General features: G+C 48.3%; 1 protein-coding gene across 24 annotated transcripts in view; it reads left to right on the top strand.

The window, feature by feature from the left end:
* TCF4 (transcription factor 4) overlaps positions 1-17,963 on the top strand; it is a 247,603-nt gene that overhangs the window by 194,619 nt on the left and 35,021 nt on the right. For all 24 annotated transcript variants that reach the window (XM_030003630.2, XM_030003629.2, XM_030003628.2 and 21 more), the window contains 3 exons: positions 7,718-7,823; positions 10,221-10,354; positions 13,817-13,949. In XM_030003630.2, coding sequence (XP_029859490.1) covers positions 7,718-7,823; positions 10,221-10,354; positions 13,817-13,949 — 373 coding nt within the window. The remainder of the gene's footprint in view (positions 1-7,717; positions 7,824-10,220; positions 10,355-13,816; positions 13,950-17,963) is intronic.

The raw sequence follows: 17,963 nt of genomic DNA, 5'->3' as shown, positions 1-17,963 counted from the left end.
CGGGATGCGCGCGAGCGCCCGGTCTCGCACCTGCGCCGGCTTTCCGCAGCGCTCGCCGACCTCCGTCGTTAACCCCGGAGAGCCCCTGGCCCCCCCTGCGGGCCCCGGCCGCGGCGGCGGGGGCGGCGTGCCGTACAGGTGGTTACCCTGGCTGCATACACTTGTTTTTCACGGCGCACCGTGCACTTAACGGCTCAGCGGGACCTGCAATTTCATACCTCTCACGGGGCCGGGGGGGCGGTTCGCATGTGCTTCTCTGCGTTGGGGCTCATATGGTCTCAATTACCATTTGATGGCAACGCCAGGCCCGAGGCCTTTCGCGTGTTTGTCCTGTGAGAAAGATCTGGAAGAGCCGACATCTGGTTTTGATTGCCGCGATTGCAGGTTGATAGAATAAACGCGGGGTGAGGTGGGTGGGTTTTCCTTCCGGCCCCTTCCAGGCCGGGCTGGTAATGTGCTTCACTGGCGGGGCTGCGCTTTTCATCAGCGCCCGCCGCCCCCGCGCCCCGCTCCTCTTCCTCTCCCCCCGCTCACCCGCAGCAACATGTGGCCGAAATTAGGGACCTGCGGCTTGAAAAGTGCCCTTCTGCTCGAAACCTGGAACAGGTCAGCCCGCGGAAAGGGGGGTCTGCTCCTCGCGCATATTAAAGTACACTTTTTTTTTTTCTTTTTTTTTTTTTTTTAACGAAAAGCTGGGGAAATTCAGCCCTAGCCTGGCAGAGCACTCGCTGGTCTGATGGCAGAGCTGGGAGGAGTGAGAACAGCAGCGGAGTGTGTCCCTCAAGTGGTCGTAAAGGAAGGAGTAGTGACTTTTTTAAAAATCTTTTTTAATATTTATTTTTTTCAGTGTTGCTGGTGAGCATGTCCCTCTGCGTGCTCCGGCTGGGGACCGTGCTGCTACACCAGCTCTTCCCCTGCTGCTGCCCGGGGCAGTGCCATCCTCGGGTCTCGCGCTCGGCCCCGGGCGGCTGGCGAGTTCCCGGGCTGCAGAGGCAGCGAGCAGCCTTGCTTGGGAGCAGCCCCGGCCGTAGGAGCGTGGAACAGGTTGCGACCAAGAAATTTGTAATACCTGAGAGCGCAAATGGCAGCGGTCGGTCCTCGTTTCGCGTGTGTTCAGGCCGGTTAGCGGAAGCCAACCGGTGCCACCAAGGCAGCGGTGGGTGGGAAGAGTCGGCACGGCATGGCCGGCGCGGCAGGCTCAGAGAGACTCCGGCAGTGAGCGCTTGCTGCTTGGTCAGGTACTCGCTTAAAAGAGTTTTTCCCTCTATGCGAAGCTGACATCTGCTAATGCAGAGCAGCTTGTTCCAGTGAGCAGGTTTATTCCTCCTGACAGTTCTGATAGCCAGTACACTTTGCCATTTGGTAATGCACTTATAATTTAATAAATGTACTCTTTGAGATCTTAATTTTAAAGGAGTTTCACCATGTATTTTGAAGTCTCTGGACTGCTGATTGATGGGTTTATTCTCTTCACAAATGTTTCCTTATATCAGGTACCTATTTAAGTGGATTGCTCCATATACAGAAATAATCACAGTTGTGTTTTACAGCTTGTGCTTTACATTGGGGCCATGCGTGCCAGGTGATAGATTCTTCCTAATTTCACGTTGCGTGTGAAGGCCAGGATGGGGCTGCCCAAGCCCCATTGAGCCGACGCAGCCCTTGCACCGGAGGGATGCCCTCCCGTCCAGCCTGCCTCATTCAGAGCATCTCACGAGCAGGAAAATGGAGACGCATTTCAATTTGAGGGGAAATCTGAAATCTTCTGGCAACGGTATAGCCAGTGCCTGAGAGCAGAAGAGAGGTGGAGGTAGATGAGGAGAAGAGCCAAGACGGAAGGGGAGAAGACAATCTCTCGCATCTCCTTGCTCGGGCTGGGTTTCCAAACACCCGCAGCCAGCTGCCCCCGGCCAGCCTGACGGAGAGACCGCGGTGGGACGGCCTGCCCCGCAGTGCCTCGATGCCGGAGGCATCTCCCGGTACTTGGGAAGCGCGCACATCCCCACCGGTGATGTCTGCGAGGGGCGGCCGTGTCCCTGACCCGCGGAGCTGGGGTTTCTCGCCCCCAGCCCTTGCCAGCACCAACCAGCACACCTCCAGTTCACTCGACAGCTAGTATTATGACTTATTAATAGGCGTTTTCGAGGCCGTTTATCCGTTATTTGGTGGACTCTGGATCCCCGAGGCTTGAGCACGGCGCCGTGGGCGGAGAGCAAGCGCGTGGTCCATCCAGCCCGCGAGCAGCCAGGGATGCTCGGCTCGGCTTGGCCGGAGGCGTTGGGGCAGCGCCCGCTGCGTCGGCAGCTCTGCTAACCGAGTCTCTTGAATACTGAAAAATGAAAGACATTGGAAACACATTCCCAGGACAGCGAGCTTTCCAGAAGAATTGAAGAAGAAAAGGTGTTTGGAACTTGCAGGCAGGCTCCCAAAAATGGCAACAATGTGATAATTTTTTCATCATGTCATATTACAGAATGGTGTGTTTTTCCCAGATCATTATTCATCATCTTTTCAAACCTCCCAGCATGAGTCAGAGTGATTTTCTAAATTCAGGCTCTCTTTTAAGAATATTAACATCTTTAAATCTATAATATATTTTCTGTCAAATCAGAAAGTCACTTGTACACATCTGCGGTTTACTCTCTTTTGCCTTTTTGGAGACAGCATATTACCCTTTTTACCAGTGCCATAAATTTAACCTGGTTTACTTTCGCTGTTCTGGATCAAGTTATTGGGTTGTTTTCTTTACCAACACTTACTCATGATAATTGATGTCTCTGTTTAAATGGGGTTATCGGCGCAATTCCATCTTTGTAACATTATCTGGCAAACATTTTTGGACAGATTACCAATGTGATTAAATAATACACTGCTTGCTATTTTAAACATTGCTTTGTGGAAGAATGACAAAAAGACAGGGGCCAGTCAGAATATTGTTCATCCAGTTAATCATCTCCTACGCTCTCTTTATTGCCTGTTGAAAGTACTGCAGTCCCGATGATACAGAGGGAAACAAATCTGGAGACTTCTGCACATTTTAACATGAGAGGAATTTCCATGTGTGCTCTTAGCTAATGTCGTGATAACATGAGAATCCCACTGTGATAAAAATCTGAAAATAATGAATATTTATGTTGAAAGAGTGACACTTCTTCAGGAAATACACAATTTTTTAAAAAAGCTACCTTATAGCTCCTCAAATTCTTCCTGTGACTGAGCCTGTCACAGCAAAACGAGTTAATTTGCTTCAGCCCAGTGGCTTTCACTGTGTGAAAATTCAGCTGTAAAACCAACAGAAGAATAAATCAAGTCTCTGTCTTTAGCGAGGAAGAGTTACACCCAGTTACATGACACTTTGTAAGCTGGCATTTATTTTGGCTATTTTTCCCGTCATTTCACGACCGCCAGCCTCCGTCCGCCCTCCCCTGCTCCTCCTGACGCTTTCCTTCCCTTCCTGACCTCCAAGCTGACCTGCGCGCCCAGGACGTGCCAAAGCCTTCATTCAGTGTCTTCATACAGCTGCTAACAATAATAAAGCAAAATCCCTGAAGGCGTTTGACCCAGGTTGAATTGCCGCCTCGTCCTGGCGCGTCTCCTGTTGCTACCAGGGCGGGCGAATTGCGGCTGCAGGCAGGCGAGACCCGACGGCAGCGCCCTGCCGCTGCATGGGCGTCCCCAGCCAGCGCCACGGCTTCAGCCGCCGCCACGCTTTTCTGTAAATTCCTCCAAGTACTGGCTCTGCCTATTTGGGTTATTTCTGAAGTGTGTTCCCACCGAGCCCCATCGGCGTGGCGGGCAGCGCTGGCGCGGGGGCAGTTTTGCAGCTCAGGCACCCGCCTTGGGAGACTCTGACCCCGCAGCTTTACGGTTCAGTTTGACAACAAGCAACGAAGCGAAGCAAACTCATAAATTGGGGAATAAGTCAGCAAGAGGCGTAAAATACATACTCGTTTTCTTTACAGTGCGTACGGGGAGCCGTTAGACCTTTATAACTCATGTGCTGCAGGTACTGCAGAAAGCTGAGGTGCAAAGCCAAATTTCCGTCGGCGGGAGGGGGCCCTTTCCGGGCCTAATTTTTGTTGAGCTGGAGTCATGTCTGAAAGCAGTTAGGCTGGATGGCTGCAGGAATATAGGAAAAACCAGGCGTTCAGGTTGAGGCCAGCGTATATCGTTGTGAGCAAGAGGGCTGGGCTGCGCGGGGAGAGGTGGGCGAGAAGGGACCGTCCCTGTGGTGGGGCAGGGAGGGAGACGTACCGGTCACTCCTAAAATAGCGGGAGTGATCAGAGGGGACACAGGAGGGTTTTTCTTCATAACTTCCCAGGCCAGGGCCCATCTCATTTTTCCCAGGTAGCCGCCCTTCCTGTGCGGTAGGTGGGATGCGCTGGAAGCCTTGCCTCACTGATGAGGTCACCCACTAGGTGTTCACCTATCCCTTGGGAAACCTCCCCGGCAGCCGGGGCGCTTGGTGGGATACCTGTCAAGGGAAGAGAACTGCAACGGCGTCTGACCTTTTCACTGTACGCGTTACAAACGCCTAGTTTTGACTGGTTTTCCTCAGAAATGCACACCCAACTTTTATGCAAGCCTGGTGACCTCGAGCGCAACAAGTAGGGGACAACAGGGATCTACTTAGGCAAGAGCAAGACGTGGTCACCTCTGGGTAGAGGGGCGATTGCTCTCACAAGTCGGTGGCACGGGCATCCCGTATCCAGCCAGGGCGGGGATGGGTGGTGCTGGAGGGGCGGGGCAGGGTGGGGTGGGCACCGCCCTTCCCAGGAGACCTTCCCCGCTCACTGGGTGCAGCCCAGGGAGAAAACCCCGTGCCAGGCAGTGGCATGCACCAAGTGAAAGGCCCCGAGCTGTTAAATATATCGTGATATAGCAGAATAGAGAAACTCCTGTACGTTAAATACCGTGGCACAGTGAAGCTGTTCTTCAAAGGCACCCGTTACACCCCTGCAAGACGTGTCAGAGCAGTGCAGCTGCTCTGCGATCAGCATGCACCCTGCTTTGTTTGAAAGTGCAAGAAGCGCCCGACGCATGTTTTATTAAAGCGCTGGCATAGCCAGCACGCTGCCTTTGATGTCCTTGCTGCTTTCCAACCTCTGTGCTCGCTTCCTCTCTGGGCACTGGGTATATTCAAGCACCTTTTTTTTTCTTCTCTACATGTCCATCTTTAGTCTTTCAGCATTAAATCTGACATTCAGGTATCTCTTCTGAAAACCTCTGCAGTTTCTGTAGGGTTGTTCTCTGGTAACTGCAGAACTCGTACGAGGCATTTTCGAAGCCGGTGCAGGAGCAGCAGTGGGAGAGGGCAGGGTTGGGAAGGGGTGTTTGGGGAGGCATCCCCTTACCGCCCTGCTGACCAGAGAGCGAAGATTTGAGCTGACTGATGCCTCCCATGGCTCTCCTTCATCCCATCTCTCAGGTTTTTCAAAAAGCCTCTTGCCTCTGTTCCCGACCTCCCCTCCCTTGGCTGAATCACAGCACTCATCTTTGCAAGAGCTGAGGTCAAGAGGAACTTTCCCCCCGGCCCCAGGTTGAAACCATCACTAGCGTCCCACGCCAGCTTGCTTTCTGCATCACTCAGCATCCTAAAGGAAGAGCCGATCTGAAAACAGCCATGCTGAAGGTGCTGGTATTAGAGGCGACACTTGGGGCTGTCACAGCTCGCAGCTGGTGCCTGCCCCGACCGATGGCTGCGGGGACCGATCCTGGGGTGGCGGGACGCCCCAGTCCCTCGCCGTGATGGCAGAGCCTGGGATGGCGGTGTCCGGCGAGAGCACGTGGCAGCCCTGCTCCAGAATCGCAGCCCTGCTCCAGAATCGCGGCACGGCACGGCACAGCATGTTCAAGAGCTGGGTGCTCCTGCCTGGCCCGGGCCAGCCCTGCCGGCCCCCGTGCAGGCAGGCAGCGGGGTTTGGCTAGTACTTGTTATGTATTTTTACCTTTAATGCAGTTAAATGCTGACACACGAGTAGGGAGTCGACTCCCGTGATGCCGGTATCACAGCGGCTGGCGGCGGCTGCGTCCCACCCGGACTCTCCCGCTCAGCGGCACTGGCCGATGGCTTCGCCGCGGGTTGGTTTGGCCGGTTGGGCGCAGAGTTGCGTTGCCTCTTGTTTTACCCATCCAAATAGTCTTCAGGCTTTCCCGGGGCTCGCTCCCAGCTGCTGCCGCCCCGCGGGCGGTGGGACACGTCTCCTTCTCCGGAGCGCCCAACGCCGAGCACCCCGAACCCGCGTCGATCTCGACTGGGGCGTGAGGCGCCGTATCGTAAAAAAGACTTTTGCTTCGGTTTGTAACGTCGGGCTTGTCCCGGGCGCTGAGCTGCTGCTGGCCCTGTCTGCGCGGGTGACGCTGGGGCTCGCGAAGCCAGGGGGGCTGCTCTGCCGCCCGGGGATGCGACGCCGGGCTGCCCGGTCCCGTCCCACGGTCCCGCTCCTTGCTGGGGCTCTGGGAGCCCGTTACTCTGCATCCCGCAGCCTCTCGGCCTTTTGCTCCCTGGTTTTTGGGTTTGGGTGGGTTTTTGTTTTTTAACGAGAGGAGCCCTTTGCTCCCCCTGCCCTGGCTGGGCGATGCTGGCGGAGCAGGGCCGGGCGCTCTTCCCAGCCCCGCCGGCGGCCGTGCTTTGCTGGTGGATTTCTCTTCCCTTTCGCTGTGACCTGCGAACGTCGGAGCAGGCGCTCTGCCAATTTTGTGATCTGCTGCCTGCTTCAAAATGGAGGCAGGAAGGTATCCATTTTCATCAAGGAGATGACAGTGCTTCAGTCTTCCTGACCATCTGGAGAGAGGCACCTCCAGCGCAGAAACAAAGCGCGGAGGAATTGAGGGAGCGTATAAGCAGAGAGAATAAATTGCGCTCTAAATAATAAATTACGCTTATCAGCCCTGACTGGTTTTGGGGGATTTTTTGCTTTTATTTTGTTTTTAAATGCCGTCCTGGTTGAACTAAACTAAAGCAAGAAATACAGCAGATATTTTCTAAAAGGCAAGTTGCAGAAGGCTCTGGTGTATTAGTAAGCAAATATAAGTAAATGAGTGTTTTGGCACACGTACTAAGTTTATTGCATAGACAAATACAATAAGTCCTAAGAAAGGAGGAGTTTTTCCCCTGATGTGTACACATGCTGTGTTGGTGGTCTTGTGTAGATCCAGGTTTTTAATAGTCCTTTAAAGCTTCTCTGGAAAGAGCTCGATCCATGGGAATTTAATATCCCAAGATATGTTTGTAATTTTCAGTGTTCTTGATAATGCTGTTTTTCTAAATTTTTTTTTTTTTTTTTTTTTTTTTTTTTTTTTAGTTTGGGAGATAGTTTTTTATTTCCTTGCAGTGCTTTCAGTTTTGTTCTTAAGTGGGTAAAGTCTGTACGCCTTCATATGAGAAAATCAGTATTGTTTCAAGTTCTTGTTTATTTTAAGCTCCGTAATGCTCTAGGAAGAACATATGTACATCTGTTTGTTCATTTTATTTACAGAAATACATAGTTTGACAAATACCTTGCAAATATCCTTGTTTAAAGCTGGAAAATGTCAGGCTGGAGTTTCTTTTGAAGCTTAAAATTTATTTTCCAGTCACACATATACTGAGGTTTTTGTGTTCTGAGAGAAGAATTATGTGGTGTTGTGAACGGATTTATACTGAGCAAGGTAAAAACTCAATATTTCTTTCCTGCTTCCTGCTAAAGGCATACTAAATTAGTCTTTTTTCCTTAGGTTTATGCCCCGTCAGCAAGCACTGCCGACTACAATAGGGATTCACCAGGTTATCCATCCTCAAAACCAGCAGCCAGCACTTTTCCTAGCTCCTTCTTCATGCAAGGTAAGACATTGCTTTTGAAAGGAAATCTATTTTGCATACATTTTCTGTGTTTGTATTTTAGTTTATATGTAGTCGAGACATGCCAGAATATCATCTTGTGGTCTGTAACATTACCATTAAAATGAAGACCTGTACGTCTTCGTTTGACCATTATGCCTCTGAACATCTTGTTTTGATCCTGCAGTGAAGCAGCATAATGAATAACTTGCCAGCCTCTTATCATCTGAGGTTCTTGAAGCATTTTTTTCCAGCGTGTGTGTGTGCACATATATTATGCATATACTGAAGGCACACACGTTTGTGCTTGTATTTGGTGCATTGTTGTTTTATGTTAATGGGAAAGATTTTGTCTTACGTTAAGTATACAGTGCTACAAGTATGTCTATGTGTGTGCATATGGAATTAGAGCAACCTTTTTAAAATGAAGCTGTTTCATTTGAGGGTGGGTTAATAGTTTTCATGTATTCACTGCTACCATGTTGTGTTTCTTGCGATGATTATGTGCAAGTACAGTTAAATTTGGTGTAACTTAGTAAATAAAATTCCTAGAGTTTGGAAAGATCCACATACAGTTAGGATACCCATCTTTTGCCACATTTAGGGCAAAATGATTAGCTTTTAAACACTTTTACATATACTCTGCTTTAGGCTAAGTAAAGGGTAAGTAAATCTGTTTAATTCAGCAGGACTGCTAGGCTAAAGTATTTGCAGGGCAAGGGACTGGAGTTTATTCTATATACATATGTATACACACTTTCCAATTCGCACCCTTAGGAAAAAAACCAAAACAACCCACTTTTGTGTCCCCACCACCTGAAGGTCACGGGCGCTGCTCAGCGTCCCTGGGGATGGCTCAGCTCCCTGTCTCAGGGTGACCGGGCTATCACCTGCGGAGCTCCGCCACATCTCCGGCTCTTCATTCGAGGATGCTCGTGTCTGGGTTTCCATCAGGCAGCTGCCGCGGGACGACGAGCTGCCCGCCTGCAAAGGAGCAGGACCAGCAGGGACGCGGGCAGGAAGGACCAGCGGACCCTCCTGCCCCGGGTCCGGGGCTCGAGCGCTGCCAGGAGGGGTTCTGCTGGTCCTCCACCCGCTCTGGTGGGTCCTCGTGGGAGGGAAGAGGACGTCGTTCAAAGCAGTGACCCCGCTGGTCACCTCCTGTGGTGGGGGATCTGCATCTGGACCATTTCCTGAGCGGTGGGAAGGACGGGCCAGGACTGAAGAGCAAATGGTGCTCTTGGCTTAAAACATGAGTAAATACCCCGCCCCAAGAGCAACCTGCTATGAAACTCCTCTGGAGTTACAAAGCTGGGGATTAATAGGGTTCTAATGATATCAAATATTTACCCTTTGTAGTGCTTAGCCATTCTGTGGTTTTAAATGTTATCTTCTCGCAGATTCGTATTGAAGACATAAATCTGAGTTAAATGACTGTTCAAACAGCCACGGGAAGGTGATGCTAGAAATGTTGCTGCTGCCAGGGTGTTTGAAGTGTATAAATAAGGCAGGGCTGTAGGTGAGACATAATAATTTTTTATTAGACCAACTCCCGTAGTTTGAAAAAGCCGACAACTTTTCCAGCCCACATGCCCATCCTTCAGGTCTGCTGATCATTATGGAAAAGTTACCTTTCTATTTTTTCCTCTTTTTTTGTTAGCACATTGGCATTCTTCCAGTAGAAAATACATTTCACTGCATTATTATAATTCCATTTCAGCATGTCTAGTTAAATGCAAAATATGCAACCAACTGTTTTACTCGATAAAATTTGGGGAGCCCTTTTTATACTCTTCAGTGTGCATTGTGCCTCAGCAGTGAACTAGCCTGAAGGATGAATGCTGTGCTTAGGAGGTGCAGAGACACAAGCTGTGAAATCCCTAAAAGGAGAAACCGTACAAGTGGCGCTACTCTCTTTTCAAACAAACAAACAAACAAAAAGCAACAACAAAACGGCTCCAAAAACTTTCTGGATGTGGAAGGTCAAAGTTCAGGAATTATACGATCATTACCAAGTTGAGGCTTCTCCAAAGCTCGATAGCCCATCCTCATTCTGTAGGCTTCAGTGTATTTCGTTTCAATGTTCAGGCTTTTGTCCCTGATGAAATTTGTTATAACAGAGTTCATGTACTTGAGTTTATGATACCAGAGCAGGAATAAAGCAGCAGGAAACTTTCAAGCCTAAATGACGTGGCTGTAACGAAGCATTGCAGGACGACACGAGTATTCACCACTGCTCAGTTCAGCTTCATTTTTATTAAAGTACGTGGCTTTCTGCTGGAGCGGCGTAGCCCCGTAGCCCCGTTAGGGTCGTTAGGATGGAGTTTGCAGGGGCGCAAAGCCGCCGGTTCTGCGGGGTCTGGCGCCGGCGGCCAGCGGTGTTTCCCTCCTGTCTTACAGATGGCCATCACAGCAGCGACCCGTGGAGCTCCTCCAGCGGGATGAACCAGCCTGGGTACGGGGGCATGCTGGGCAACTCTTCTCACATCCCCCAGTCCAGCAGCTACTGCAGCCTGCACCCGCACGACCGCTTGGTAAGGCACGGACGTGGGGCGGGCGGGTGGGCGGCGGGGGGGGCACGTCGCCCCGACCCGCTCACGGCGTGGGCACGTCTGCCAGTCGTGCCGCCGCGGCGTTCTCCGCGCGCCGTGGGGCGTTGCCCGCTCCGCAGACCCGAGTTTGAGAAAGCTGGGGCAGCTTTGCCTTCAAGTTTTTATTCGGGCCCTGCTGAGGGAAGGAAACTTTTAAGCTGAAGGGTAGCGCAGGCTGGGAAGCCCCCGGGAGCGGGGGCGGCTGCCGCTGCCCGTGGAAGGATGGCGAGGAGGTCCTGCCGCGGCTTCGCCCGGTGTGCAGTACCTGTTTCCACGGAAGACCACCACCTCTGGACAGAACCTCTCCTAGTGCCACTGGGAAGCGAAAAGAGGAGGAAAAACATGGTGACGCAGAGCTTTCCTTCAGCCGACGCTGCGAGAAGAGGGTCGAGCCCCTGTTCGGACCCTCCGCTCGTGTCGTGCCCGCCCGCCTGCCGATGAGCTGCGCACGCCTGTGCTTTTTGGTGTTTATAATTTATGGCGGTCAATGTCCTTTGCTGGTCTGAGTTTATAGATAACTATCTAGCATCAATTTTCTGCTTTAAAAAAGGGAGGGGTTTTTTATTTTCTCTGGTACATTCTGATCCCTAGCAGGAGGAAGTTGCTCGGACCAATTCCATCTATTGTATTGGAACAGAATAAAATTGGGATTAAATCTGATCTGAGTACAGCTTAGGGGATATTCTCCTAATATCATGGCTGAACTGATTGTGTAGAAATAACACTGGGTTCCATCAATTCAGTTTTTTGTTACGTTTTCGTTTTAAGTAAGATGTAAAAGAATGAAGAGACAGCTAAAGTGAAGTAATTTTTCTCAAAATGTGTGAAACATTACAAGTAATGTTTTTCTATTCTGTGTCTATACTTTTCATGCTTGGAGGTCATTAAAAAGGAAGAGTAATGAGGAGTACTGGTTTTAAGGGAGGAAAGAGTCCATTGCTGTAAGGTCTTGCAGAACCATCTTTTGGGGAATAAGAAGAATTAAATTCACTCTTGCAAACTGAAAATTAATTTGCAAAACAAATCTTTAAAGTCTCACATTTAACGAGGCTAGCACACTGCTATGTAAAATTAATAGGAAGTCAAAAGCAAAAGAAATTGCCTCAAAAACTGCTTAATCATGTCCTTATAAAAGGCATAATTAAGGCACTAAGCAAACTTAACGTTGCTCTGAAGTGACAAGCGTATATAATAAAAATTGAACATAACTTTTAAAACCCAATTTAATCTAATTTGTTATCTACACTGGTGCTCATTCATCAGAATTAGGTGGCTTTTCATGGTATCAGCTCAGGGTAGAGGTAAGAGCAGAGTGCCTTCATGGGGCAAGTCTGCAAACGTTTTTGCATTTAAGTTTACCTCAATTCTGAGTTTCTTGGTTTTGTAACATGTAGGGTTTTTTATGAAGAGCTGAAATATTTCTGTGATGTAAAATGGGGAGGGATGTTCCACCTAAACTCCCCAAAATGTTTTTTCAATGCAGGTATTATTATAATTATTCTAAATTTCAGAGATAGTGAGGACCACTGATACCAGTCCAAGTTGTAGGTGCTCAATGCCGGCAATGCTCATATTAATCATTTATTAGGTATGTCTGGACTGGCAGAGCCTTCTATGTTTTAGGTAACACTGGGACAGAAGGGAGGCAGCGATACTTTAAATACTCTCCGCATAATTTCTGCTGGAGCATCAATAAGAGGTCAGCAGTTTGTGGTCAGCTGGAGCGTCCACAAGTGGTCAGCTGGTCGGGGAAAGTTTGAGTGATTTCAGTTCAGTTCCCTGCAAATGTCCTTAACTTCTCAGTGACCTGTAGAGAAAATGCATATAGCAAAAGAAAGAAAAGCTGTTGTTTATTATTTTTACTTTCTCGGGCATATCAGTGATTTTCTAAATAGATGCATTGAATAGTTCTCTGCTAAGCTATGTTCAGATCCCATGTTTTTCCTAAAATGTTTGGCAGTAGTGGTTTGATGTGTCCCCCTGAGAAATGAGAAAATCCCAAACCAGCACTTCGATACGTGTCATGGAACAGCCGTTTAGCAGGGGAGATGGAGTCACTCGTGTTCAGACCGTTGACCTAAGCAATCGTTGTTTGCTCTTTTCTCCATCACATGAGAAATTCTGTTCAGCTGTGCCATTTCAGCCAGTTGGGTTTGGGGCTGAAGTCCTGGAGTGGTTTATAATGAGTCAATACCTCAAAACATTATTCAGACCTCCATCAGAGTTGATGGTCGTTTTTCCATGGATAAGAAAAATAGGTTTGGGCTATGTTGTTTACATTCTTTGAGATAACTTCACAGTATTAGGTTACTTGGCACTTAATTACAAGAAATCCTGTAAAAGTAGTTAAATAGTACAAATGAAGGGAAGGATGTTTTCAGCCAGCTTACTCTGAACCACCTAGGGAAGCAGAGGGCACAGAGATGATCTTGCTCTAGCACTTCATTGCCTTGATCCTGGGCCAGGTACTGCCATGTGTCTCCAGCTGCCCGTGTTTCTAAGGAGGCTTTGTATCAGAGTCTCCAAAACCTAGAGGTCTTCTGCAGGACCTCTTCTCTGCTGGGGGCAATGCTGTGATAGAGATAAAAGCTGGGCATGTTCTAGGACCTGTCTGCACACAGTGTCTTACATCAACTAAGAAAAGACTATTCAACAGTGACAAACGGCACTAATGTAAGCCAGGTTTATAGGAATGCAAATTCAGCAAAACATTTGACCGCAGCAGTGTTGCGTCACAGTAATGGAGGTTTGTGTTGATCCAGCCATATAGCTGCCAAAGTCACAGAATCATAGAATCGAGTCACAGAATCGTAGAATCAAGCCTTTTGTGTGCTGCCCAGACGCTTGGCCCACGCTTGTTTGGAGAACTTGGTCATCGCATTTTCGATCGTCTGTCGCACAGAGGCACTGCAGCGGGAAGGAAAATTGACCCAGCTGATCACCTGGGGTGCCAGTGTGTTTCCTTATGGCACGTTTTGTAATACCAGCCGTGGACGTCTTGTAGTCAGATCTTGGTTTTAATGTCAAAAGCAGTACGGGGTTTCCACCACTTCCCTTGGAAGGCTTCTCCTCCAGCCAATAGCTGCCCCTGTCAAAAAGGTTTGCTTGATACATCACCTAACTTTTCTAATTCCTTCTCATTACATCTCTGTGGTACTATCATCAGTTACGAACTGTCCACTGTGGATATTTATCCATATCAGATAGGTGTATGCTGTGTCTCCTCCAGAACATGTCAAATTATGGTAGAAAAATATGCTCCCTGGTTAGTCTTAGGGCAGCGTTCTGCTTCTTGCGGTCGGGTGAAGTACAACGGCACTTGGGACTGGGGCAATATGAGCAGCCTGCTGCTTTCCATGTTCTCAATAGTGAAAATATTTCCTTTTTTTATCCTTTTTGCCACAGAGCTACCCATCACACTCCTCAGCAGACATCAATTCCAGTCTTCCTCCGATGTCCACCTTCCACCGCAGTGGCACAAATCATTACAGCGCATCTTCTTGCACACCCCCTGCCAACGGGACGGACAGTATCATGGGTGAGTTGAGGTCGGGTGCTGCGGCTGCCGCCCGAGGCTCTCTCTTTCCCTCCTGTCTCCCCTCACATCTGCTTCAGTGCACTGTGCTAGAGCCAAAGAGGTGAAACCAAGGTGGAGGGTCATTCGATGGTGTATCCCAGTGTGCGGAAGGACTAGCTGCTTAGTTCAGTAGGTGCAGAGAGATAGCAAGAATTTCATGGAAGTAAGTACATCGTAGCTGACCTTTGCCTCCTTTGCTTATGCATTTTACTACGACTACTTCTTTTTGTGAAGTAAATATAATTACAGCAAAGGGCTTTGCTTCAAAGTTTGTATGGAAGACATTGCACCAGCTAAGTGCCCGATCCCGCTAGTTTTGAAGTCTGATTTTATTGTCTTTAGTGATTTAATCGCCTGCAATGCTGTGTGAGGTGATACTTCTGTATCACGACATTCATCCCCTTCAGTTCTTTGCTGGGTTTCCACATGGTGTGGGGGAAGCGGCGATGGCGGCGTGTCCCTGTAGGGGAGAGAACCGCCTCTGACGTTGCCGAGAGTGACGCTGTAAATTAAGAGCATACCTCTGCATACTTAAATATTTGGCAAATACCGGTTCATACTTAAATACAGGAAATAAAAAAATATTGCTTTGCCTGTATCTCAAAGAGCAAATAAAGCTAATTAAATAATTGGTAAATAGGGAACACATCGCTGGACACATGTTTCAGATTACACACATGATTCTGTATTGAATGACTGTGAGCAGGACTAATGCAGTAAGAATGGAGGGTGGGTTCAAACATTAACACATGGGCATCATATTTTTCAAGGTCTCTGAACAAAGAAGAAACTAAATACAGTCTCTTCTTAATTTGTCACTGTCTGAGAAAAACGTATCTCATTTCAGGATAGCATTTCTGTGCTCAATCTTGCCATTCCATTGAGAGTTCTTCCTTTACAATATATTGCTGCTTCTGTGCGTGTGACATAGGAAAATCACTCTCTCTTTCTCCCTCAAAAGAAGTCTAATAGAGTCCAGTTTAATTCAGCCGTCTTTACACCAGTTATGCAGCAGCCTTACAGATAACGTTTAGGGATGCAAAATCTTGCAGAGGGACATAAACAGGTAGGAGTACGAATGCAGCCTCCTCTGCCTCTGGGAGCCACCCAGAGAAGTACCTAAGTTTCCCATGTAAAAAATGCATCCAGATTTTCATCTGGATTCATCTCCTGAAAAACCCAGTGTGTGAGTCAGAAGAGCAACAATACAAAGATGCAGATTTTTTTTAGCAGCTGTAAATATTCAACAACTAGTACTGTTGGGCTATGTCTGAACTGAGGGCTGCAAAAGTATTTCCTGGGTCTCGATGCAAGCCCTATTCTCCTCCTAAACCAGTGAACCTCCCCTGAAGTCTGGGCACACGCTGTCTTTTCCCTGATTTTCCCGAGGAAGCCGTTTGAGCTGGCCTCCATTCCGGTCCCGGGGAAGATGACCGGGGGGTGCGTTGACGTAGCCCCACCGTGCCGTCCCCACGTGGGGACAGAGACCACAGTGAGCAGGGCTGGGGCAGGTGAGCTGCGTTCCCCGGCGGTCGTGCAGCTCTGAAAGGCAGCAAGGAGAAAATCCTTTCAAGGGACTGTAGGAAGGCATCGGCAGTGGTTAATTTTATGCTAAGCGTTGGCCTTTTATTTTCAAAGGTCTGAAGCGGTGCTATGTTTAAGCAACCAGTTATTGAGATAGAGTGCCTTTAGCATACGCTGTATGAGTCTATCGTATCCATCTGATGCATGTATTAATCCCACTTGCTGCTTTCACTTCTAATGACATGTTGTTTGTATGACATTATGCACTGTGACATGCAGCTTTTCCAGGAGAAACATTATGTGCATTTCCCCTTGAGGCACTGGTTTCACAGTAATTTTATTACCAGAGCAGTCACATAATACTGCACTGTATATTTTACAAGAATGTTAAGCTTCCAGTTACAGGAGGGTGGTGAACTGTCGCGCAGTATAAGAAGAATATGACTTTTATCCAGCAATGTCACTTCCTCATAAGTTGGGAACATCATCAGCTGTGAATACTGAGATGGTGCAAGTTTTTCCACTCTTCTTAACATAGAAACATAATTTCCAGTCTGCTGTTTCAGAAAGCACTATTCCATCAGAACAGCGTGAGTTTGTACTAGAATTTAAACTATAAAAAGTCTGGCTGGAATTCTCTAATAGAAGGCTGCAGCCTATCGGTTACACTAGATGCTTTGCTAGATACAATTATACTCGCTGAGATACCGATTCCTGGAAGTTTATTCAATAATCTAAGATTTACACTCAGAATCCCACCAGAAGGATGTGAAAAGGCTGTACTTCATCATTCTGTCCCTTTGCCTTCCAGTGCAGAATTGTTCTGCGCAGAAACATGCTGAGAAAGTTTTAGGAGATTAACTATAACAATAAACACGCTCTTCAACAGAGTTAGAATCAATCCATCAAAAGGTTGCAGTCTTTCACAGTGTCTTCAGTACATTAATAGTCTTGTGAGTGGGGGGATAGCTCACAAGGAAAAGCGACAGCTTTGGTGGTGCATTTTCAAGTCCTGTTTTACAATCCTGTTCCCAAGTTACCTCTTCTTCTGCATCTTGCCAGAATTTGCTGGAGAATTCATGTCGGTGGAGACCTGCCTTCTCAAGCGGGGAAGTCAGCGTTCAGGCTCACGTGTGCCTAGTTGTATTCCCTAATAATAAGTACATTTAGACCAGTTTGATGAAATAAAGACTAGCATAAGTAGATAAGAAATGCCTTGCTGCTTCAGACGGTTCATCCATCTAGCTTAGCATTCAGTGGCGACATGTGATCCTGGCCATTTCTGCAGCTCCTGGCCTTCATGCTGCCCCAGCAGCCAGGGCTGTCGTGTTAGTGAGGTTGAAGGGGACATCCCTGCCTGGTTCTTCAGGCTCCTATTTATGGACCTGTTGTCCATGCAGTCATCTAATCCCCTTTGAACCTGCTGAAGCTGTCTGCTTGCACGGCTTCGCCTGGCTGCACGCTCGCTACCTGCTCTGTGGAGATGGACTTTGCTTAGCTGTTTTAATTTCTTTTCCGGGAAGGTTCATCAAGTGTTCCCTTGCTCGTGCCTCAAATCTTTGTCCATCATCAATTAATTAATTGAAATCTTTCTTGAAGTCTGGATTCAGCTACTTCATTCAATTAAAGCCCAGTGCAGAAATGTCTTGGATAAACTGTGCCCTTCCAGTTTTGGGGGAGTTCCCTAGCATTCCTTGCGCTAAGTTGTTCCGTGTTTTGCATAAGAACTTGGAAACATCTGTCCTTGTTCAGACCAAAAGCTCATCTATGCAACAGTCCTGTCTCCAGCAAAGACTCTAAGGATTTCCTTGGGAGGAATACAAAAACAAATCAAGCATATATGATGTTTTCCCAGTTGTTCCAGCACTGGGTGCAGCGCTCAGTATTTAGGAAGCCTGAGTTCATTCTTCTCCCAGCCTTTCCTGGAGGCTTGGCCTGGCACAGTGACGTTAAACACTTGTGAGACGGTGCTCCTCCTCTTTCATTTTGACTCTGCTCCCTCAAGACCCGGTGTGGTCCTCCCTCCTTCTCATGTTGCTATAAACAACGGATGAGAGCCTTTCTACCCTGTTGTTTGGGTTTCGGTAGCCTGTGCCATACCACACTGTAGTGGTCCCTTTTCCAAGCCAGAGGATCCACATTTACTGAGCTCGTCCTCTAAAGGAACCATCCTCTGCTTTTTCTGACTTCTCTTCACTTCTTCTGTTCCATAGACCTTGATGCTTTCATGATGGACTTACCAGATCTTTGCTCCCTATCCAAAATAGAGGTGTGTCGTGAATTCATCGAGGGACGTAACGGGCTTCTGGGTTGTCTCTGCTCGTGGCCCAGTCGTTGCTCATTGGGGTCTTCTTGGGGGCAGTGAGGGGCTGGTGCTGCTGCTTAACCGTCAGCTCAGGTTGTCAGCTAATTACTCGCTGGAGCTCTAGGTTTCCTCCTCTTCCTGCTGAT

Source organism: Aquila chrysaetos, chromosome Z (assembly GCF_900496995.4).
Source record: "Aquila chrysaetos chrysaetos chromosome Z, bAquChr1.4, whole genome shotgun sequence".
In the NCBI taxonomy this organism is placed as follows: domain Eukaryota; kingdom Metazoa; phylum Chordata; class Aves; order Accipitriformes; family Accipitridae; genus Aquila; species Aquila chrysaetos.
This window is presented reverse-complemented; position numbering and strand designations above follow the sequence as displayed.